General features: G+C 41.6%; 1 protein-coding gene across 13 annotated transcripts in view; it reads left to right on the forward strand.

The window, feature by feature from the left end:
• The window catches only part of SRPK2 (SRSF protein kinase 2), a 254,374-nt gene that overhangs the window by 205,368 nt on the left and 24,339 nt on the right, over positions 1-24,667 (forward strand). For all 13 annotated transcript variants that reach the window (XM_047695777.1, XM_047695783.1, XM_047695789.1 and 10 more), the window contains 7 exons: positions 5,775-5,883; positions 6,566-6,653; positions 6,849-6,936; positions 10,076-10,182; positions 21,006-21,171; positions 22,318-22,343; positions 23,743-23,989. In XM_047695777.1, the coding sequence (XP_047551733.1) occupies positions 5,775-5,883; positions 6,566-6,653; positions 6,849-6,936; positions 10,076-10,182; positions 21,006-21,171; positions 22,318-22,343; positions 23,743-23,989 (831 nt within the window). The remainder of the gene's footprint in view (positions 1-5,774; positions 5,884-6,565; positions 6,654-6,848; positions 6,937-10,075; positions 10,183-21,005; positions 21,172-22,317; positions 22,344-23,742; positions 23,990-24,667) is intronic.

Below are 24,667 nucleotides of genomic sequence, written 5' to 3' on the forward strand. Positions count from 1 at the left end.
CTTTCTTTTGCTTACTTGAAGTTACATTTGTTCTTCTTCTGTTTTTCTCAGCTGGAAACAGCTTATTGATTTGAGAACTTTTTTCTGATAATATGCATTTAGTGCTCTAAATTTTCCTCTTAAGTTTTAATGTTTTAACAACATTTCACAGATTCTGATGTTAGGTTTTCATCTTCATTTAGTGTAAAATTCTTTATAATTTCCTTTTGATTTCTTCTTTATCCCATGGGTTATTCTGAAGTGTGTTAGTTTTCCAATTTTGTGGTATTTTCTGTTACTCATTTTTTTTTTAATTTTATTTTTTATAAACATATATTTTTATCCCCAGGGGTACAGGTCTGCGAATTGCCAGGTTTACACACTTCACAGCACTCACCATAGCACATACCCTCCCCAGTATCCATAACCCCACCCCCCCCTCCCAACCCCCCTCCCCCCATCAACCCTCAGTTTGTTTTGTGAGATTAAGAGTCACTTATGGTTTGTCTCCCTCCCAATCCCATCTTGTTACATTTATTCTTCTCCTACCCCCTTAACCCCCCATGTTGCATCTCCTCTCCCTCATATCAGGGAGATCATATGATATACTAGGCAAAAACAAGCTTCAACAGATATTAAAAAATTCAAGTACTATAAAGTGTGTTCCCAGACCACAACAGAATTAAGTTAAAAATGAGTAACAGAGCCTCCATTTTCTGTTACTCATTTTTAACTTAATTCTGTTGTGGTCTGGGAACACACTTTATAGTACTTGAATTTTTTTTATCTGTTGAAGCTTGTTTTTGCCTAGTATATGGTCTATGTTGGTACATGTTCTGTGTACTTGAAAAAAAAATGTTTGCTGTTGATTAGAGTGTTCTATAAATGTCAATTATATCAAGTTGGTTGGTGGTGTATTCAGATCATCCGTAGCTTTACTGCTTTTGTATCTGCTCTATTAACTTTTGAGGAAAGAAGCACAGATATCTTATGTGATCCCAGGTGTGTCTTTATTATTGTTCTGTGAATGAATTACATATTACCACACCTTCCTTTTTTTTTTTTTTTAAGATTGATTGATTGATTGATTTTACAGACAGAGATTACAAGCAGGCAGAGAGAGAGGAGGAAGCAGGCTCCCTGCTCAGCAGAGAGCCTGATGCGGGGCTCTATCCCAGGACCCTGGGATCATGACCTGAGCCGAAGGCAGAAGCTTAACCCACTGAGCCACCCAGGCGCCCCCACACCTTCCTGTTTTAAGACTGCATGTATTGGAGGTGATTCTCAAGTTTTTCTTTACACCTTTTGATAGCCTTCAGTGGTTGTAGAGACAGCCTCCCCACCAGAGGCCTGAGAAACTAGTGTTGGTCCAAAAGAAATGAGTACTTAATATAGTATCTTTATTAGAAAATAAAGACTTTGCTGAAAATCCTTCCAAACTATTTTGTATAACAGTGTTCTGAATTTTTGATTCATTCAAATTGACCCTATTTTTGGCTCAGCAAGGGAAAGAAGAGTCATCTTTATCTTTGGCCAGCAATTTCTAGCACAGCTAAGAAGGATAGTTTTAGAATTGCCTTCTTTGGAGCCTTGATAGTTGGACTAGAGCTTTAGCTACAGTTTTCTTCAATGTACTGGAGGGATAGGAGTTGAAGAAGAAATCAGCATGTGAACTTAATTACTTAACAATCTATTTTTATTCTCTAGTATTTGTAATCCGATCTAGTATTTATTTTTTAATAATCAGAGATAAACTTCTAAGTGATAAGTGCATGGTTTTTATATTGAATAATACAAATATTGAAGTACAAGTGTGTCAGCTAAACCCCAAGGCATGGTAATTCTCAGGTGCTTGATCCTTTCTGGTACTCTGCCTGATGCCATGAGCAGGATCTATGGGTAGCACTGTTGATAAATTCCTTTAGTGCCTGTTGGTTAAACAGCAGCAGGAGATGTCCTTACCTATTCTGTGACTGTTCTTAAGATTCCTTGTGTGCTAGACAGTGTTGTCAACCATGGAGTGTCCATTGCTAGTAGTCATTGTGGTGCACACTGTTAGCTGATCTCAAGGAATTGGAGAATTAATTGGGAGAGTTACTGGAGTGTCCTTTTTCTCTACTTCTGTGGGTGTTGGGCAGGTTGGTGTGGTTTGTTAGGGGGAGTCATAGTCTACCTTCTGGCAGCATGAATATTATTTACCCTTCTATGGGAAGAGGTTGAAAAATGGTCAGAAGAGGGGCATCTGCGTGGCTCAGTGGGTTAAACCTCTGCTTTCAGCTCGGGTCATGATCTCAGGATGCTGGGATCGAGCCCCACACCGGGATCTCTGCTCAGCAGGGAGCCTGCTTCCCCTTCTCTCTGCCTGCCTCTCTGCCTACTTGTGATCTCTGTCTGTCAAATAAATAAATAAAATCTTTAAAAAAAAAATGGTCAGAAGAGACTTTTTTTCTATGGATTTGGTAGTTAGGGAGAATATATGGAATACTGGTTTGAAATTCTGTCATATTTTCAAAATTAAAAGATAAGTGTTTAGTACTTTTTATTGTTTTTATTTATTTATTTATTTATTTATTTTAAAGATTTTACTTATTTATTTGACAGATGGAAATCACAAGTAGGCAGAGAGAGGCAGGCAGAGAGAGAGGAGGAAGCAGGCTCCCTGCTGAGCAGAGAGCCCGATGCGGGGCTCGATCCCAGGACCCTGGAATCACGACCCAAGCTGAAGGCAGAGGCTTTAACCCACTGCGCCACCCATGCGCCCCATTGTTTTTATATTTGTATTAAAAAATTGCTTCTTTACCCCGTCTTGTTTTAGTTGGCCTGCTTTTAGGTATATTATTATTATTATTATTGTTATTTTTAATCCTCTGCTAGGTACATCATTCTTACCTCATCTGTGGGCTCCTGAGATACCGGGACTAAACTAGTAATTTCTTTTGTTCAACTTTCAGAGTCTTATTGAGAAAAGGAGTGGCTGTGCTTACACTGTGATTATATAGGAACTAGTGCTCCTCTCGTTGTTGGAGAATCCAAGTCTGAAACATACCATAATGATACAAATTTCTTCTCTTTATGAATAATTCAACTTTTTTTAAATTTAGAGACTTTAATATTGGGAATAATATGCAATTAAGTAGTAAATAACTTTTTTTTTTTTAAAGCAATACATTGCACAATCGATTTATTTATTTATTTATTTATTTATTTTTTAAAGATTTTTTTTTTTTTAATTTATTTATTTGACAGAGAGAAATCACAAGTAGGCAGAGAGGCAGGCAGAGAGAGAGAGGAGGAAGCAGGCTTCCTGCCGAGCAGAAAGCCCGATGTGGGGCTCGAACCCAGGACTTGGGATCATGACCTGAGTCGAAGGCAGCGGCTTAACCCACTGAGCCACCCAGGCGCCCCAGTAGTAAATAACTTTTAATTAAGCTCTCAAGTGTTCCCCAAATACTAAGATCAGGAAATAGGACTGCAGTTGTTAAAAATGAAATACATTTCTTTCTGGTAGACAGAGCATGGACTTCGGAATCTGACCCAGTTTCTAGCCCTGACCCTCTTACTTACTGTCTCTGAGACTTGTGCCCACTTCAGCAGTATAGCAGTCACACCATCGGCTTTGGGGGTGATTGTAAGAAATGACATAGACCTCAGTATTTCCTAAATACCTTGTGTTGTGAAATGTGACTTGGTGTTTTTTTTTTGTTGTTGTTTCTTTCTTTCTTTCTTTGTTTTTGAAGAAATTATTTCATGAGCAAATATGTCTGGGATTTGCAGCTTGCTCTTTCCTCTTTGAGGTCCCACTGTGTATTAAGACATTGGGCTCTTTGAACCCCTTGGTCAGGAAATCTGCTTTGCTTTGTTGAACTTCAAATTTCCCAAAAGGACTTCTCCCTTCTTCTCCCCCAGCCCCCACCATGGAATGCCTGCACCATATTGTGGTTTCCTTTCCTTTCTTGGAACCTGGTTTTGAAAATAAAGTGCCTAGCACAGTGCCCCTAATTTGCACTTGGAAATTTATAGGTTTTTTCCTCCTCCTTTCCAGTGTTAATTTTAATGGCTCAAAACTTATATTGTAAACTCAGAGCCCAGTTCAATTTTAGTTTAACTATTTTTTCTTCTAATTTTATTGAGATGTATTTAATAATTCAGCACTGTATAAGCTTAATATGACTTGACATATGTATTTATTGTGAAATGATTACTACAGTGAGTTTAGTCACCACCTTTTCATTCATTTAATAATTTGCCATATTCTTAATTTATTATTTTTTAGCTCATATCTTTTACTCAGAATATTGTTAAAGACTTCGATATTAAGATCTGAGAAATGTTGATATAGTGGGAGGAGAGTAAGAAACTCAGTATCTGGTCAGATTTCTGCTTCACTAATTCCACTGATTAACAGTTTAAAAATTCATAAACATTTGTAGTGTTATTTGAAGTTTATTCCTAGCCCTCTGAAAGATACTGAGATATGTTAAAAGATGTGGCTTGAATACTTCTGCACCTGCTTTGAGCCTCTGAACACCAACTATCCAGGTCTTTCTTGAGTGATTTGTAAGAATTCTGTAGATTTAAAAAATGAGAGATAACAACATTGCAGTAAAAAAGCAGATGTTAAAAGGATAAGAAGTAGGAAAGCATTGTTTTAATAAAAAAAATTAAGATAGATAAAAAAGAATAAAAGTAATTTTATACCCAGAGGTGTTTGTTGCTAACATCTTTTTTTTTTTAATCTTATTTTTAAAGATTTTATTTATTTATTTGACAGAAATCACAAGTAGGCAGAGAGGCAGGCAGAGAGAGAGGGGGAGACAGGCTGCCCACTGAGCAGAGAGCCCCAGGCAGAGGGCTCCGTCCCAGAACACTGGAATCATGACCTGAGCCGAAGGCAGAGGCTTTAACCCACTGAGCCACCCAGGTGCCCCGTTGCTAACATCTTATCCTCCTAGATTTTTCCTTGTGTGTTTCACAAAAATGTTATCATATTCTACACGCTACTTTTTAGCCTGCTTATTTTACTTCCAAATCCAAAGTAAAGGTCTTTTAATGCTGCACATCTGTGAAAGCACCCTTATCTTTCCCAAGTATCTGCCTCAACAGGGTGTCCTCTCTCTCTATCCAGCCTGTTTGTCACCAGGGCTTTTGAGGTTGGAGGAAGTATGGGGAGAGGAGCAAACTCTGTTGGAGGGTAAACTGCTGTACGTTATATGATTCCTTATTGATTATGCATAAACTATTGGTGTATGCAAAACGAGGTAGAGTATACACCCTTTATTTTGTTGAGTTATGTTCTACTGACCCAAAAAGATTTGTGTTGAATTTATTGCTTAAAAGAGAAGACGATGACTTGTGGAAAGGTAGCAAGCTGGTGTGTGCATATTATGTATACCTAGACTTAAATACAAACCCGAAATTATTGTTATGGGGTACTGAATGGCATGTTGTCTTTCTGAGTTAAATCAGAACGAACAGAAAGCGTAATAGGAAGGCAAAGGACATTTTTGTCTTGATGAAAGATATTTTTGAGAAAAATGTTTAATTATTAAACATACTTTGATCTGATTTTATTGTTTAGAGCTTTCTTAAATGGTATCAAGAACTGACTGAAGGGGGTACCTGGTTGGCTCTGTCAATAGAGCATGTAAGTCTTGATCTCGGGGTCTTGAGTTCAAGCCCTAGGTTGGATATAAAGATTACTTAAAAATAAATAAAATCTTGAAGAAAAACTGACACAAAGGAAGAGATTTTATTACTATTTCTCTGAAATTAAAAAAAATTTTTTTTAATAAAAGGTGGCTACCATCCAGTGAAAATTGGAGACCTCTTCAATGGCCGATACCATGTCATTAGGAAGCTAGGATGGGGACACTTCTCAACCGTCTGGCTGTGCTGGGATATGCAGTAAGTGTACTTTGTCATTTGTGCATTTGATTTCTGGTCTAGTTCAACCTTTATCATCAGGTATGGCTGAGGAGCACACCTACTTCTGTTGTGGTATGTATAGTACTTAGCACAGGCCTGCCTCACCCAGCTAGACACCACCCTGCACGCTATGGCCCCCCGTAAGAAGTTCACTTGTGTGTTATCTTAATATATTAACTTTTTCTGCTTTTATATCTGAAGCTTATTCATTGAAATAGCATTATGTCAGACATACTGTTCTTGTGGTAATTCATCCACATCAGAAAAATATTCACATGTAAAATAATAACGTATAGGCTTTTAAAACCTGTGGTTTCTGACTTTTTCGTAAAAAAGTCATGACCCCATAGTTTGAAACCGAGCTCCTACCCAGGACACACACACAGATGGTGTGTATGTGTGTGTAATAAAACACAGGTCTTATAAAATAAGAATTACCCTTAATCTGTATGATGAACTCTGGCATTTTTCTAGTCCACCTTTTATTAGGTAAAAACAAAGCAAAAAAGAAATTGTTTTGATCCATTAGCCTATTGCTTAATTGTGGCCACACAGTTTGAAAAGTACTATTTTAAAGGGAAGGTTATTAGAAGTTTCTATTTATTGAATCGATTTTATTATAATGATAAGTTCTGCTGATAATATTAAATTTTTTTTTAAGGGGGAAAAGATTTGTTGCAATGAAAGTTGTAAAAAGTGCCCAGCATTATACAGAGACAGCCTTGGATGAAATAAAATTGCTCAAATGTGTAAGTACTGCAAAAATGTGAATAATGCAAGAAGAATTAATGACTTAAAATTTTACAGAGGGATTTTTATGTTCAAATACTGAATCTTTTATTTTTAAAAACATCACTTTTGCTAAAATGTTTTTGGTTGGTTATAATGGAAACAACTTTTGGTCCTAAATGGTTCTGTTCTTGAATTCATTTTTCTTTCCATAGGTTCGAGAAAGTGATCCCACTGACCCAAATAAAGACATGGTAGTACAGTTAATTGATGACTTCAAGATTTCAGGCATGAATGGAATACGTATCCTTATTGACAGTTCCTTTTCTTCCTAATGACTTTTTACTTTTAAAATATGGAAATATTTTAAGCTTATTTAAACCTCTGTTTGCTGTATCAATGTCCACATAAAGCCTCTAATATCATTGCAGATTGTTATAAAATGGTATGCCAAAAAAATTCCCCAACTGCCACCAGTCCATTTCGTGTCTGGTGTCTCTGAGGTTGTATAACATCTTAAGCATCCTTACTGCACAGGTACTGGGCTCTTTACAGACAGCCCCTCTACCTTCACTACCAAGCTAGGGAGGGCCTTACATATGTGTAAGGGGAGAGTAGAGAAAGATGGGTTATAGTCATCTTTACAGACTACAGGGAGCAAAGATCAGTGTGTCAAAAGCCAGGATCATCATCTTACCATGTTTGGATCAGATCCATCATTTTGGTATTTGACCTGGTCAAACTCCAGAAGCCCAAGGACAAAGCCTTCTCCCACTTCAGATCCCAGAATGGCACCCTGTTTCTGCATCTCCTAAGCTTTAATCCTTGGGGAGCCACTTCCTTCATACCCTGTATGTCTGAGGGAGGTTCTGTATTTCTTCTAGAGATTGGACTAGAGGCTACTACTAGTAAGTACCAATGCCTGCTAGTGTCACCTTGACCTTTGCCTCAAGATTATTTTTGCTAGTTGCTGAGTGCATTTTTCCCCACTTAAAAAAAAAAAAAAGATTTATTTATGTTTTGAGCAAGTTTAAGAGTGAAGGGAGACAGAGAGAGAATCTCATGCAGGACTCCCCACTGAGCATGGAGCCTGACGCAGGACTCCGTCTCAAGACCCAGAGATCACGACCTCATCCAAAGTCAAGAGTCACACACTCAGCCAACTGAGTCACTCAGGTGCCAGTCCCCCCCACCCCACCTCCACATACAGAAAGAGCTGATCCTCTGACTAGTCTCCTGCTGAATCTGTTTATTTATGGGCAGGCAGGGCGGCCCCTCTTCTTTGGATCAGTTCTGTAAGGCAGCTTATTGGGATAGCTGACAGGATTTCTTTGGAGAAACTACCTGATATATAGGTAAATGGAGTGTTTGGGGTATATATATTCCAGTGGCTGTTTTTACCATTAAATAGGATGCTAGGAAACCATTATAATCCAGGTTGTCAGTGCTTTGAAGAAGATTTAGGTCATAATTTAGAAATTCTGGCCTTTGATTCTCTGTCTTTTACTAATGCTAATCCTTAGTTTGCCTTTTTTAATGATGATTTGGGAAATAGTAAGAAACTTCTGGCTTTAGATTACCTATACATAAGTCTATAATGTTCTCCACTGTAGAAATGTTTTCTTTTTTAAATTTTCATTAAAAGTATTTAAAGCAACAGTTATTGTGATGATGTGATTTGGTAGATTCAGATATTGTAGAGAATATTAAATCAACTAACCTGCTTTAATAATCTATCTGTAGGCTTCCAGGGACGAATGATGTACTCTCAAGAAGTTTCAGAGCCATTTTAAATCTTCCTGTATGAATAACATGAATGTGTTTGTGTGATGGACTTGGGTGGGTCACAGTCCCAGAAAGTCTGCAGCAGACTAGATTTCTATTTAAAAAAAAGAAACAAGAGGAGCACCTGGGTGGCTCAGTCATTGGGCGCCTGCCTTTGCCTTGAGTCATGATCTCAGGGTTCTGGGATCGAGTCCCATATCGGGCTCCCTCTCTTACTCTTACTCTTACACCCTGCTTGTGTTCCCTCTCTCAGTGTGTCTTTCTCTGTCAAATAAATAAATAAAATCTTTAAAACAACAAGAAACAACACCTCAGATTCCATAGATTTAATTCTTTTTGATCTTTTTTTTTATTTTTTTATTTTTTTATTTTTTTAGATTTTATTTAATTTTTTGTCAGAGAGAGAGGAGCAAGAGCGAGCACAGGCAGACAGAGTGGCAGGCAGAGGCAGAGGGAGAAGCAGGTTCCCCGCCAAGCAAGGAGCCCAATGTGGGACTCGATCCCAGGACGCTGGGATCATGACCTGAGCTGAAGGCAGCTGCCCAACCAACTGAGCCACCCAGGCGTCCCTGGATCTTTTTAAAATTTTATTTATTTATTTGAGAGAATGAGAGAGGGAGAGAGAGAGAGCATGAAAGCAGGGAGGGTCAGAGGGAGAAGCAGACTCCCTCCTGAGCAGGGAGCTGGATGCTGGACTTGGTCCTGGGACTCCAGGATCATAACCTGAGCCAAAGTCAGTCGCTTAACCAACTGAGCCACACAGGTGCCCCTGTAAGTGGGTCTTAAGTGCCATGTCTTATATTGTGATCCTATGTTATTGAAAACTGCCTAGAGTATTAAAGTTGGTCTGGTTCTGCAATGAAAGATACTATTGAAGGAAAAGATTAAGTATCTTCACTGTGTTTTTTAAATTTCTATTTTTATAAAATATATAAAATATAAAAGTGTTTCATGGATTGGAATTAAGTGTCCTCCTTGATTGCCTAAAGACAGAGTTTTTTGGGTCCCCCCCAGTTAGTTTTTATGAGGTTTCAGCCTTGCTCACTTTCATTACGACTGATGATCAGGGAGGGGTGTTGAAATGAGCATGAGTGCAGGGAGGTGTGGGTTTACATCCTGGCCAGACCACCTTGGGACTGTGTGATGCCAGAAAGCTCTTCCAGCTCCTGGGTTCACTGTGGCCACCTCTGTGTGGGGCTAGGCACATTGTTTGACGAGCATACATTGAGAAACATAGAAGATATAAGTACTTAGGAATTGTTAGATCTATTTATTTTGGTGAGAAACAGCACATGATCACTATTACTGATAGTAGTAACATTGCATTTTAAAGTGGTTTTTGTTTTTGTTTTTGTTTTTTAAGAGATAGAGTGCAGGTATGCACAAGCAGGGGGAGGGGCAGAACGGGATGGAGAGGGAGAGGAAGAACCCCAAACAGTTTCCGTGCTGAGCATGGAGCCCTATGTGGGGCTCGATCTCACAACCCCGAGATCGTGACCTGAACCGAAACCAAGGGTCACTTAACCGACTATGTCACCCAGGTGCCCATGATGTTGTATTTTATAAAGAAAAAATTACCAAGGGCCACAAAGTTGCTGCTTTGAGTAATTGCATCACTCCAGGAAGTGTATCTGGATGATCCTTTACCATGTCCCAGATGTCTGCATGGTCTTCGAAGTACTCGGCCACCATCTCCTCAAGTGGATCATCAAGTCCAACTACCAAGGCCTCCCAGTTCGTTGTGTGAAGAGTATCATTCGGCAGGTGAGGTTCTGAGGGCAGTCCCTATCCTCTCCTCCCTAACTGGCTCGACTTTCAACGAAAGCTCCTGTTCTTAAATACACACACACACACACACACACACTCGTATAAATATAATCCCTGTTTCATAAATACATACGTGTATAGTACAGTGCGTAACATGTTGAACTTGTTAAGTCAACTTTATAGGTATTTAGTCATGTGCCATCCTGTCTTGTACAGAGGGCAGTATGTAAATGTCAGGCATGCATTTCTTTTGGTGTACTGACCTTTTTTTAAGGTAAGTGATACAGCATGCTGAGAAATTGTTTTATCTAATATCATTACTGTGAAATGTCCCACTTAGTTCCTTAGAAAATAATTCAGAAGAAATAGATGATTTGTGTTCTTTTACTATTTCTATGTCTCTTTGGATGGAGGCTAAATGAAAGATAATATAAGGAATGTTGAAGTTATATATGGAGTATTATGTTAGATTTTTACTCTGTTCATTTGCCTGCACAGAAGGAAACCTTTAGCTGGGGTCTGGTTCAGGGACAATGTTCCAGCAAAGATTAATAGAATGAAAGTCTACACATGTGGAAGATCTCCTAATTAGAAAATTTACCAGATTCAGTTTTCTGCATGGAATACATCAGTCTGTATTCCTCATTGCCCTTATAGCCTACATTAGGAAAGTTGTGGATACGACTTATTCTGAATTACCTGTTCTGGTATCATGGACAGTTGCCATGGACAATTCTGCAGAGTAAGTGATATATCAGGGGGTTTACTTGGTTTGCTCAAGAAAGGGCTGGGTGATTTGGCGCCCATCCCTTGCCCATTTAGGTCCAGAGCTTAAGCTGGTGCTTGGGGTTGGTGGGGGAGGTTTCTAGACCCAAAACACAGGCCTCCGTCTACAATTCTTACATAGGAAAAGAATCAGGGAATGATTCACAATTAAAGAATTGTGAATTCAAGTGCTGGGCACCTACAAAATAACCTTCCACAGATGGTATTTACATGCACAGGACTAGGTTTTTAAACCCATTTTATGAAGATTCTGGAGCTTAAATTGGTTTGTGAAAGCATCTTGGATTTTGCTTTTGAAATTGTATATAGGTAGCATTGCTTAGCCTGAGTGTTGTCATTTATCTTTGTTTCTTTGCATTGCAAATTGGCAGCTTGTCTCTTAGCATTATACATGTCCTGTGAAAGGAGAGGCCGGAGAGAGAAAGGCCCTTTGCCTTGGCTTATCCAGGGAAATCCTATTCTGTGCACAATATTATGTTGGGTACATGCACATGCCCTTTGTGGACTTGTGGCCAGCTCTGGATTAATAATACTGTCTGTTCCCTTTTAGATTTTAGATAGTAGCATTTTAACTTATTATTTTAACATGGCTAATATCTCAAACCAAAAAACAATTTCCCTTTAACGATGGCATTTAACCTTTATTGGAATTTTTTGATACCTAAATGACACTTTGGTATTTATAACTATTAGTGGCAACTCTGAACTCTAAAAAGTCATCTTGTTAAAACTCCGAAAAAATGTCTTAATTATCTCTTGATAAATCCTGAAAATATTAAGATTTACAGATTCTAACAAAGAGCAGATAATTTGAGAAACCCCAGCTCGCATCTGTTTCACTTAGGTCTGTCATCCCCTGGAACCTGGTACTTTGAAAGCTGTCTGTGGCTGCCTGAGGTCACTGACCACAGCACAGCTTACGCTGGGCACTGAAAGGACATGACTTCGCAGATGAGCTGTTTATACTTATTTTGTGTTCCTGAACGGGGAAACAAAATGTGGCCTTTCTCAGCAAGTGAAAGAGTCTGTAAATCTAAAGATGAAATTGTTGGAGTTTAATGAAATTTTCATGGGTCCTTGCCCAATGAACAAATGATTTTAATGAGTGTGTAATTCACATACACTGAGAGCTCTTATAGCATTTCATTGGTCTAGAAAAAATTCAAAGTGAAATTTTCATGGGGGCGCCTGGGTGGCTCAGTGGGTTAAGCCGCTGCCTTCGGCTCAGGTCATGATCTCAGGGTCCTGGGGTCGAGTCCCACATCGGGCTCTCTGCTCAGCAAGAAGCCTGCTTCCTCCTCTCTCTCTGCCTGCCTCTCCGTCTACTTGTGATCTCTCTCTGTCAAATAAATAAATAAAATCTTTAAAAAAAATTTTTTTTTTCATTTTCTGTACTTAGTTATTATAGGAAATATTTAGAAGTTTTGCTTTTAGTGTGACCCCACCTTTAATTTTATGTAAGAAAGATGTCGATTCTGGAGTTCTTTCCCTAAACTTGTAACTTTCAAAGTAGTAAATTGTTATCTATCCAGTTAATAATCTATATCACCTGGAATTCCCTTTATTTCTTTAGATACAGCCTATGGATTCAATACTTTTGACTCCTAGGTAATAGCGGGACAATCCTTTATAAATAGACCTCACAGTTTCAGTGCTTCCTGAAACAGACAAGGTAGACCAGCTTTCTAATACTCTGTCACTATGTGGCCTCCCTTGTCTTCGAAGTCAGGTGTGGCTGACCCCGTTCCAGTCCCCCATCGTCTGTAACTTGCCATGCTTCACTGGTCGCCTGGCCCTCCTTTCCTCCTGTGCTGTGCCTTTTACTCCTGGTCTTTCCCTTTCCAGCACCACTGTCCTTAGTTCAGACCCTTAGCCCTCCAGCCAGTACCTTTTAATGGGCTTCTCTCGACTCTCCCAGATGCCTGCGCATCCCTACTCCATTTCCCTGTGCCAATTTTTATCTCCTTTCCATTGGCAATTACCTTCCAAAACAAAACTTTGCTTTGAAACCTTTAGTGGCTTTCCAGTGCGTGTTGTCTGAAGCTTAACGTTTGCTTTCAGGAAGCTACATGTGGTGGGAGAACGAATTTTGGTATCAAGATGTACCCTTTTCTAGCTTGGAACTTGAGCTAAGTTCCTTAACCTCCTTAAGCCACAAGTTCATCATGAATAAAATGGGAATAATAAAAATACCTTCCTTGTACAATTGTTGTTACATGTAAAGGGATGCTACTATTAATTATCACAGATTTTTATTCAGTGCTACTTAGTATGTGCCAGGCAGCATTGTAAGTACTTTGCAAATTTTAATCCGTTGACTCTTCACAGTAACTCTATGAAATAGGTATTTTTACCCTTCTGATTTTACAGAAGAGGAATGGAGGTGTGGAGAGTTTAACTTTCCCCCAGTCAGGAAGGGACTTAAACAAGTAGTAAGCTGTGGAATGGGCATTCGTACCCAGAGCGTTTGGCTATGGAGGTTTTACCTTTAGCATTTGCCAAGCAGCATAGGGTACCTTTAGAATTGTACTTGGCCTAATGTCCAGTAAAAGTTAAATCACTATTCTTCCTATGAAACTATTTAAGGTTTTCTGCCATCTGGTATCAGCCCATATTTCCCCTTGCAAATCCCAATTCAGCTTTTATCTCCTGGCAGGTAAATGTTTTCCCATTAAAAATCTTTTAAATAGGTAATGCATGTAAGTGTTCTAAATGGTTACGTCCTTCTGGCACCCAGTTTCTCACCCAGAGACAACCAAGTTACCAGTCTCTTATGAATGTTCAAAGATGCCCAAGCATTTATAAATACATGCAGATTTACCTGAGTTTTTATTCATGAATTTTTACTGGTTTCATTTTGTACGTATTTTAGAGGAAGTACTCACCTGGCCATTTTTTAGCTGCACATCTTTGATCATTTCTTTTGTCTTAGGCTGCCGAAAATACCACCCTTTCTTTTCTACCCAGGCTTTGAAAGACTCAGCCTGTTTCCATGATGAAGGCTTCCCACACTGCCCCGGTTAGGAGTGCTCTTTGTTGCCGCCTCAGTCTACCTGCACTTCCATTTGGGCCTTTCCTGATGATCACAGCATCTTCCTGCATGGGCCGCAGCCCCGTAGCCCCGGCACTACTCACATTTTGGACTGGACAGTTCTTTGTTGTGGGGATCTGTCTTGTAGGATCTTCACCAGCATCCCCTACCCTCAACCAACTAGATGCCTGTATCAGCCACCACCACCCCAGCTGTGATGGTTTTAAAGGTCTCTCAACTTTGTGGGGTGTTCCTGAGGAGGTGGAATTCCCTCTTGGGAGAAAACCACTGGGATAGGGGAAGGTACCCCTGCTAGGTGCCTTGCCAGTAGGCCTCACTTCACATTATACCTTTGGCATGTACTGTTTTGTGACCCTTTTCTGGTGATGTAGCCTCTGTGAGCCTGCTTTCTCCTTTGTAAAGCTGGGATGGTAATAGGTAATTTGTGGAATTAACACGGAGGGACTGTGGATTAAGCGTCCAGCGTGGTGACCAGCGTGAAGTGCCCAGTGTGTCCCCACCTGCGTGCGGGTTTCTGGAGTTATGAGTTCTCTGTGACTCCTGTGTCTCTTTGGAGCTTCCCTCGTGCCAGAGGTGGTCAAAGAATGTTTTTAATATGCTCTTTACTTAAATGAAAGCAGTATACATTCCTCTTTTTATTCTACAAAATGGCTCACTTTCTGTGATTTATGGGCTTGTAGACCAGCATTACCCCTAGTTTGTATTTTAAAAGTAATGACATAATTGAATCATCTGTCTTTTCAGGGTTTCCCATGTACTGTTGTCAGTCCGTTGGTCAGTTCTGAGCTGTCCTCGTGTAGTCCTGGTGGCTTGTGCTGGGCGGGGGGGAGAGGCCCGTGCTGGTGGTGTCTGGCAAGCTCTGTGCGGCCTCTCCCAGGCTGCTCTGGCTCAGGCGTGGAGGCTTGTGTTAGTCTGTTCACCTCCAGCTTTCCGTGCTGCTTTTGAAATTGGCTGTAGTGAGGTCTGGTTCATGTCTTGCTCTTCCTTCTGCATCCAGGAGAAGAGACGGGTGCTCGTGTTGGCCATGTTTATTGTGGAGCTTGGAAGGTGCGGCTTCTTTACATGCTGCTCTCCTCTTGGCCTGGCTTTGACTTGCTTGTACGTTGAAGGGGTAGCTGATATTTTACTTTTTAAAACCTTACGGTTTAGGGGCGCCTGGGTGGCTCAGTGGGTTAAGCCGCTGCCTTCGGCTCAGGTCATGATCTCAGGGTCCTGGGATCGAGTCCCGCATCGGGCTCTCTGCTCAGCAGGGAGCCTGCTTCCCTCTCTCTCTCTCTCTCTCTGCCTGCCTCTCCGTCTACTTGTGATCTCTCTCTGTCAAATAAATAAAATCTTAAAAAAAAATAAAATAAAATAAAACCTTACGGTTTAGTTCATTACCCTTTATAGGAATGTGAAAGGAAGAAAGGAAGTGGCTTCTTGGTAAGGGCAAGGCCCTGATTTTGGTGACTTTGCTATGGTACTGGAAAAACTAGCAGTTGCAGCTTGTAGCTCTGGATTTTTAAATTTTTATTACTCTTTTGGGATGCCTGGGTGGCTCAGTCCATGAAGCAGCTGCCTTTAGCTCGGGTCACGATCCCAGGGTCTTGGGATCGAGTCCTGCATTGATCTTGCTACACAGGGAGTCTGCTTCTCCCTCTGCCTGCTGCTCCCCCTGCTTGTGCTTGCTCTCTGTGTCTCCCTCCCTTTCTCTCTGACAAATAAATAAAATATATTAAAAAAAAATTCTTACTACTCTTTTCTATAACTGTAATCATCACTAGCATTGACAGTACTCTTTGACACCCCTCTTTTTGAAGCGCTGATTTGAATTCAGGTGATGTAATTCCAGAACCCATGCTCTCAATTGCAAGGTCCTGTGAAACGTCTACATGGAAAAACCTGGGAGCATTTAGGTGATAGCATGTGTTTGTGAAAAGTGTGCCTTTGGGGGTCTGTTTGTGGTAATTCTTTGCCTTAATAGTAGAACTAGCAATTAGAGTATTTAAAAGAATAGTCATCAGGTGTTACTTACTAAGTGATTTGTAATTGGTAATATGTGCTGTGCTGTTTAGCCAAGGGGGCTTGTGCAATGCAGTGCTTTTCCACACCCCGCTTCTGTGGGGCGGGGATTCTGGGGGCGGATGAAGAACCGGGCCCTGCTTGGGCAGGATGAGTCGACTGTTAGCACTGAATGCCTTTGTCTACACTGAGTATCTGTTGACCATTTCATTTATGTCCCTGCTCCTAGTTACCCGTGAATTTATGATCACTGAGCCAGGAATCAATGATAGAACAGAAGATTAATTTTAAGTTGGTAAACATTTTTATGTTCATTGTGGTGGTACATATGGTTCTGTCCTAACTCGGAATCTTTCTCTGAAGGTGGGATCTCATCTATGAAATGGGGTGAGCCTCTTTCCCAGCGCAGCGCTCTGTGGCACCCTCTACAGGGCACGGAGGCTTTCTCTTTTCCTTCCAACCACGTTCAGAACGGCTGCAGGGTTTTTTCACGGATTCTCAGTAGTCCTGAGTTAGAATAGAACATGGGGCAGGGGTGCCTGGGTGGCTCAGTGGGTTAAAGCCTCTGCCTCACAATCCCAGAACCCTGGGATCGAGCCCCGCATCGGGCTCTCTGCTCGGCGGCGAGCCTGCTTCCCTTCCTCTCTCTCTGCGTGCCTCTCTGCCTACTTGTCTATCAATAAATTAAAAAAAAAAAAAAAAAGAACACGGGGTAGAAGGTTGTTTTGTGTCAAAGGAGACAAGCACAGTGTCCACTGAAACTTGTGTGTGCGTGCACACCCACCCTTTCCACTGAGTGGGGATCCCTACACTTCCCCATTCAGTTTGATTGTCAGAATTGGGGGCGCCTGGGTGGCTCAGTGGGTTGATTGTCAGAATTGTCAGAATCAGCTTGTAGGGTTTACCTCGTGTCTGTTCAGTGAAGAAAAGAAATCCAGTGGGAGCCTTAGCTTTCCTAGTAGAAAGTGTCCAGGCCTGAGGAGAACCATCAGGTGTGCTTTCCTTTACACCACCCGGTGTTAGTATCTTGTCGAAGGGCTCCTGCGTGGGCCAGCCCTTCCTGCTGCCTGTTGGCCCGGCCGCTGCATAGTAAGGCCTTATAGAGTAAGAGCCCGGCCAAATCTCCTCGCCCCGTGTCCTTTGTTCAGGTGTGGAAGGAAGAAAGTCCCCATGTGGTGACCAGAGTCAGAAAATAATTTAGAAAGCTGCTCTCATTCTGTTTCTTTTTACAGTTTAGGATTTTGAAGGAAGCTTCATTTTCTGGGGAGTGAGCAGGGCCCAGAAGAGATCTTTGAGGGAATTTCCCACATTCCTCTCAGCTCACTCTTGCTGTTGTATCTGCAGCATCATGGGACTGTTGTAGCGTGCTGCAAGAGGAGCAGCTTTATGTCACTCACACCAGCAGCAGACCATCTCCACCATCTTCATGGGTGTACAGAGAGAAACCTAAGGGACTGTCTGACCAAACCCCTTACTTTACAGATGAATTTGAGATCAGGGAAGGGGACTTGCTTGAGCCATAGCTAGTTAGTATCTGGAGCAGAACTGGGGGCTCCTGGCTCCCAGGCCTGGGCTCTGCCTTCGCTGATAGGCTGCTAGCCTGCCCGTCCAACTTCATAGAACTGGCCCCTGCTTCCGAGGGTGTGATCCAGCTCCTCTAAATGAGATGCAGCCCTGCCCCAGGCCCGGCTGTGCTCAGACTGGTCTCAGCGCTCCTGGCGGCTTAGATTCCAGCAGCCGGTTGGCAGGGTTCTCTGCAGCCTCTGCTGCCTCCTGCTGATGAGGCGAAGTATGTTTTTTTAGGCAAGAAAGAAATATACTGGGCCTGGCAAGTGCACGAAACACAGAAAATGAGTAAAGGCTCCTTTTAACTCTGTTTTTCAGATTTTGCAAGAGGAGCTCTATCCTTGGGCATGAAGCTTGATTCACTGCTTTTCTCTTATTTTGCATCATCTTAGTTATTCTGCATAAATGGTTATGAGATTGCCCATCATTACTGTTTATTCTGGATTCTGGGGTGCTTTATTGCTTTAAACTTCACTGGCTGAGAAGAGAAATGCTATTTTTCAGAATAACCATTCTTTTTAGTCTACATCTGGAGACTTTATAAAAAAAATTATAGTTCGGAATTAAATTAAGGCGTCAGAATTTCATTGCTGGGATGTACCACAGAATTTATCAGGGATAGCCCACTCTTAGGTGGGAGAAAGAGACTCAGAGAAGTTTAATAAGTGACTTAGCAAAGTTAAAGTTATTTTGTTGATGTCAATATAAGTGTTTTGACTTAGTTCAGTTCTCCCATTATTGAGCATCCTGTGAGCTAGACCTTCTTTTTTTGTAGATTTTCCATAGAGTAACTCTTACCATATTTCTACTTAGTAGCTACATTCCTCCCATTTTTTAATGTGAAAATGGAGGCTCAGACAGTGTGCGGACCTTGCCCAGTGAGTGCATGATGTAGCCGCAGTCTGGGAGTGGGTGAGTCCCAGGGTTGTGTTTTAACACCACACTGTGCTATGTCTGTCAGTTATTTCCTTTAAGATTTGCATTATCTTAATTAACATACTTAATCTGTCTCAGCAGTCCATTCTTCATCTGTGTTCATCATTAGACATTATAAGCTGTGCTTCTTAAGGAAAGGTAACCCAGTGGCATGCAATCGCAAATATTTTAAAAATCTGGAACCTTAACTTCTTGCTGAGAACACTGTGTTCATCTCAAGTGCCTGCTTTTCATTGGGAACTCATGAACACATCTGGATGCTGGATCACATTAACTCTTACTTGTGTAGCCTCCCACACAGTAAGACAACCAGACCATCACAAAAGAGCTCAGGTTGGAAAGATAGGAGTGACTCAGGCATGAAATGGTAGTGAGAAGATGCTGACATTTTTACTTTGAGTTAATATTTGATCACTGAAATGCAATTTCAGTTGGAATAATTTTAAGCTGTTTAAAGTTTCTCAAAAATCTTGTTCCTTTACCTCCATAGGTTAGAAATCATTACTGTTCCTGTCCATTAATTTCTTGCAGTTCTCGGAATCTCTCTTGTTATTCAAATATAAAAATTCCCCATATTATTTCATTTTGAACAAAGAAGATGTATGAATGTCAGTGAATAACATAAGGCATCTGGATTATAACCTAATTCTTTATAGAAACGTATAATGAATTTTTCTTCCTTGTCCTTTGATGTTTTAAACATAATTTAGTAGTTCTAATCGCAGTACCATTGCAAACATTAAATAATAATTTTCAGGCAAAAAAACAAAAAAAGTGCTTTACCTTCTGTTGTTATGGTTTTATCTGTTTCACTCTTTTGGTGTTTACTAGGAACTTATTTGTTATGCCCATGCTCATCTTGGTTTCTTTTTTTTTTTTTTAAAGATTTTATTTTATTTATTTGACAGAAATGACAAGTAGGCAGAGAGGCAGGCAGAGTGAGAGGGGGGAAGCAGGCTCGTCGCTGAGCAGAAAGCCTGATGTGGGGCTTGATCCCAGGACCCTGGGATCATGACCTGAGCCGAAGGCAGAGGCTTTAACCCACTGAGCCACCCAAGCGCCCCTATGATGATATTTATTAATTGCTAATATTTAATATATAAATATTATATATAGAATTTATAACATACAGGAACATGATGGGAATATTTAAAATATATATATATATATTTTAAAGATTTTATTTATTTGACAGAGAGATCACAAGTAGGCAGAGAGGCAGACAGAGAGAGAGGGGGAAGCAGGCTCCCCGCTGAGCAGAGAGCCTGATGCGGGGCTCTATCCCAGGACCCTGGGATCATGACCTGAGCTGAAGGCAGAGGCTTAACCCACTGATCCACCCAGGCACCCCTAAAAAATATATTTTTGTTGATGGGAAGAATTGAAAGAATTCCTCTCTAACAGAAAGAGTTCTAGAAATACTGTGACCTTGTATCTAGGTCACTGCACTCTGTAAGTTTTGTGGGTTTAGTTTTCATGGATATTCTGGTCCAGCAGTTTCTTTGGGTTTGGTGCTCTTGTGTGGTCTGGATTCCACAGCTGTTTAATCCTCCTTTCTTGTGCTATTAAAAATTCATACACATCATTAAACATCACAGAGATGCAGATCACACATCACACCCACTAGGGTGACTAAAATAAAGACAGATAACAAAGTGTAGGCCTTGACGCGGAGGGTGGAACCTTCCTACGTTGCTTGTGGGAATGTGATGGGGTGCGGCCGCTGTAGAAAACCAGAGTTACCCTGTGACCCAACGGCTGTACTCCAGGTATGCGCCCCCCCCAAAATAAAAATGTGTGTGTGCACAAAAACTCCTACATGAATGTGTAGAGCAGTACTCTCTATAGGAACCAAAAAGGGGAAACGATCCCAATACCTATGAGTTGAACGGCTCGACGAGATGCGGCATGGCCAGTGGAGTATTACTGGGCAATTACAGGAGCAGAAGGAGGTACACGCTATGCAGGGGGCAGACCTTTACAACGTTACGCCAGTTACAAAAGACCACTTTATAGATTCCGTTTATATGAAGCGTTCACAGCCAGCAGATGTGTGCAGATAGAAAGTAGACTCGTGGTTGCCTAGGGCTGGGAGCTGAGAGGAGAGGGAGAGTGACTGCCCGTGGGTAAAACGTTTTAATTTACATAGTGGTGATGGTGCACATCTAAAAACCATTGAATTGTACACCAGAAAGCGTGAATCGTGAATCGTATGTAATTTACATTTCAAGAAAGTTGTTACAAACTATATGTGCAGGTGTGCTCGCTCCCATGAACGTAAAGAATCACCAGAACGATGCATATCAGTAGCTCATGGGAAGGTACTGGGCTGCTCTGGGGGCCGGGGCGGGGCAGATTTTTACGAAGCAGCCTTCATGTCTGTTGTATTTGGTGCCACGTGATTATGTTGCCGATTTTACAAATGTTGAACAACGAAGGTATTAATAACTCCTGTCCTCTCTTGATTTACTCCGACCAGGTCCTTCAGGGGTTAGATTATCTGCACAGTAAGTGCAAGATCATTCATACTGACATAAAGCCAGAGAACATCTTGATGTGTGTGGATGACGCGTATGTGAGAAGAATGGCAGCCGAGGCCACCGAGTGGCAGAAAGCAGGTGCTCCTCCTCCTTCAGGGTCTGCAGGTGAGGGCACCAAGCTGGCTGGTTCCAGTTTGTTTGGGGGCATCGAGAGCTGGCGGAGCTGCACACTGAAGGCAATTGAGTCAAATGTGTACCTCGTAGGAACTTTTGGAAGAGTCTGATTGCTAGACATCACGAGACCTTTTTTGAAAAGGAAGATGCCCCAATTAAATTCTGCTTTAATATTTGAGTGGCTTAACTTTATCCTCCCTTGAAAGAGCGTTTGAAATCTTACGAGCTGCTTCATCTACGTTGGAACATTGTCTTATGCTGCGCACTCGTCTGTGGTGGGGTGCACAGTAACAGCTTGCTTGTGGCAACCTGTAGTCCTCAGAACTGTTCTCTGGTTTGTTAGAATGCTTCCTAGCTTCTGGTTAGTCATCGATCCGAGTCTAACTGGAGGTTTGGAATCGGTTACAAAAGACTCAAGGGTGGGAGAAGGCCAACTGCCTTGAGTATCGGCATCTAGAGCTTTCCGTCTGGTTTTGATGGAGTGTAATGGCTGTGGGGACGCAGGGATCACTCTCGCCATCTCTTCACATGATCTGCCTGCCCCCTGGTGTGTTGTCAGGCAAGTGTGTCGCTGAGGGGCTATGGTCGAGTGACTCACGTGGCTCTCAGGAGAGGCACTGCCTCCTCGTCTTGTTTCCCACTAGGGGGTTGTTTCTTAAAGATGCCCGCAAAGACCAGTCATGGCATTTCTAGAATATTTTATTTATTTCCACTGCATAGACTTGCCAACTAGTTTTCAAACACAGATGTACATCTCCTAAACTGTTCATTTTATTGTCAATAAAACAAATTTAGTTAGATGACTATGTGACATTTGTGAACTCTTATCTGTTTTCCTAAGTTACCAGTCAGAGTTTAGGATTGACCTGTTTTGAAATGAGTGGGTATTTAATTTTTGATAAATAAGAGATGTGCCTTCATAGGAACATCGGCTGCTGTGCCTTTTCAGAGCCTGTCATTTGAGTTGGGTCAGCTTTCTTTAGATCTCGATGACGAAGAAGCTCTGATGTTTAGCTCCTTTGATGTTGGATAGCCATTAAAAGGCAATAATTGCTTTCATTTTACAATTCAGGTTACCTGTGTAAAGATACAGATCTGTTTTCCTCTAAACATTCATTTTGTCTCATTTTGTTTTAGTGAGTACGGCTCCGCAGCAAAAGCCCGTAAGTACTTACCTGTACGCTTGTATTCACCGTTGCGTCAGAAGCAGCTGTTCCTTACCGAGCTTTTCAAGTTACAACAGTAGTCTCTGCTTTTTTGCAACAGTTTTTCATTTAAGGTGGTTTGGGGGGGAATGGTTATACCTTGTTTTGTTATGTTCTCAATTGTAGATGTTTAATACATAGTAATGCAAAAGACAGGCGTGTTTGTGTGTATCCTTGAATCTATGAGACTTGCTATTTCAGTAAGTTGAAGTGATTGTGATTTTTAGAGTTGGTGTCGTTCGAGCTTTTCCACGTTTGATCTTCATTTTCCCTGTGCACTTTCTGGGATGCCGTTGGCTGAGCCTGGTGAAATGTGACATGATCTAGATAGAGCTTGAAGTGTGATTATTTTAAAACCCTTAACATTACTTCCGATTTGCCTCTAAGATACCTACTTTTCTGAAGCTTATACTCCCAGTTTGTTTTCCAGCCAGTAGTTAAGTATGGAAGAGTATTGTCTGTGTATGGTATGAAACAAGCTACTTGGAATGAAATCTTACCCCGTGTCCCTCCACCTGCTCAGCTCCAGTAGAGGATAGAATACGTAGATCTTGAGTTGGCGAAATTTTGAAAGAGCTTTATGAACCAGAAGCATTTGAAAGGAAATGTCAAGAAATTGAGCTTTGGAATGAAAGTCCCAGGACCAGAGGAAGTCGTGATACTTACGCCACCCGGCTTGCTGAGGTGCCAAGTTGTTGCCTCCAGGCCTGTGGTGGTCTGAGCCCCTCGTTTTGAGGATTGGTTCTGTGGCAAGACTGGAGACTGTCGTTGCTAGCACTTGCCCAGTCATGTGGCCTGATCGGAGGCAGGCCAAGCCTGTGGCTTTGTCTTTTTCTCCTTGACTTGGTGTGCTGATGGCTGACCGTTTCTGCGGTCCTGGCTGTTGGTAGCAGCTCAGCGTGTGAGACCCAAACACCAGCAGTGCTGTAGACAGAGCAGGACACCCGTGTCGGCAGGCAGAGAGTCAGGGACGACAGGAAGGAGAGGACATACTGTTAGTTTGTGTGGAGGTAGCGGGAGATAGAACTTGCCGGAGGTGGTGCTTGTTCAAAGGCCAGAGTGTCTCAGCATTTTCTGTTCTTAAAGTTGAACTGAAACAGACTTCTGGGAAGGGAGCCTTGTGTCCTTCTGAGGGCAGGGCCTGCTAGTATCCCCGTTACTTGATGTTAGGCTTGTTTTTTCTGGTTTCACTGTAACCCCAAGCACGACATGGCTGTCATGTCTGGTCATTTGGTGTTCACGAATAAGCCCCGAGGAAACAGGACTTGTCCGTGTTTGCTGTGCCGCTGGCGCTGGACCTCTTGTGTAGTGCTTCCCCAAGAGGCAGACTGACCTGTGGCATTTTCTTGACATGTAGATAGGAAAAATATCTAAGAACAAAAAGAAAAAACTGAAGAAGAAGCAAAAAAGGCAGGCTGAGTTACTGGAAAAGCGCCTGCAGGAAATAGAAGAATTGGAGCGAGAAGCCGAAAGGAAAATAATAGAAGAAAACATCACGTTGGCGGCACCTTCCAATGAACAGGACGATGGGTACGGCCCAGAGAGCAAACTCAAAGCTGCCGGCTTAGAGGACGCAGCCGAGGGCGAGCCCACCAACGACAATGGTCAGTCTGTATAGGGCTTGCAGCTCCCTCCCTGGGCTCCCGCAGGGTCGCCGCACAGGCTCACTTGTGCTCCTCCTTCACATGCGAGGGTGATTCTTATCAGCTCGCGGTTGGGGAATATGGGAAACCAAACCACCTGCCACTTCATTTGTAAAATGAATGCCAGAAATATGTTAGTATTTCAAAATAGTTTTTTAAAAATGGAGAAAGTCTGACACCATGTCTTGATTGTGCTAATGATTGTTCTTTATTTTGTAATTAACCTTTAACCTAACAGTAATGTACCCACGGACATTTTCAGAAGGTTGTAGAGGAGAGGGTAGAAGTGGAAAGGCACCTCTATTTATAAATAGTCATTTTTCCCCAAATCTTTTTCCTAATAAGAGTTAGCCAGTCATTTACTAAATGAAAAATAAGATTTAGAAAACCTAAGATCTTACCCTGACAGCCAAGAGGCCTTTTGCTCTGTAGTACATAAATCAAGCAAATCCAGGGGCACCTGGCTGGCTCAGTCGCTGGAGCATGTAACTTGAGAACCCCATGCTGGGTGTAGAGCTTACTTTGGAGCGGGGAGGAGCGGGGGATGGGTGGAGGGATTAAGTATATTAAATTAAGTACATTCAAAATGGTCTCCTGTTGGAGGAAGTATGTGCTTAGTGCCACTGTGTTAAGGAGAGT

This window comes from Lutra lutra, chromosome 11 (genome assembly GCF_902655055.1).
Source record: "Lutra lutra chromosome 11, mLutLut1.2, whole genome shotgun sequence".
NCBI lineage: Eukaryota > Metazoa > Chordata > Mammalia > Carnivora > Mustelidae > Lutra > Lutra lutra.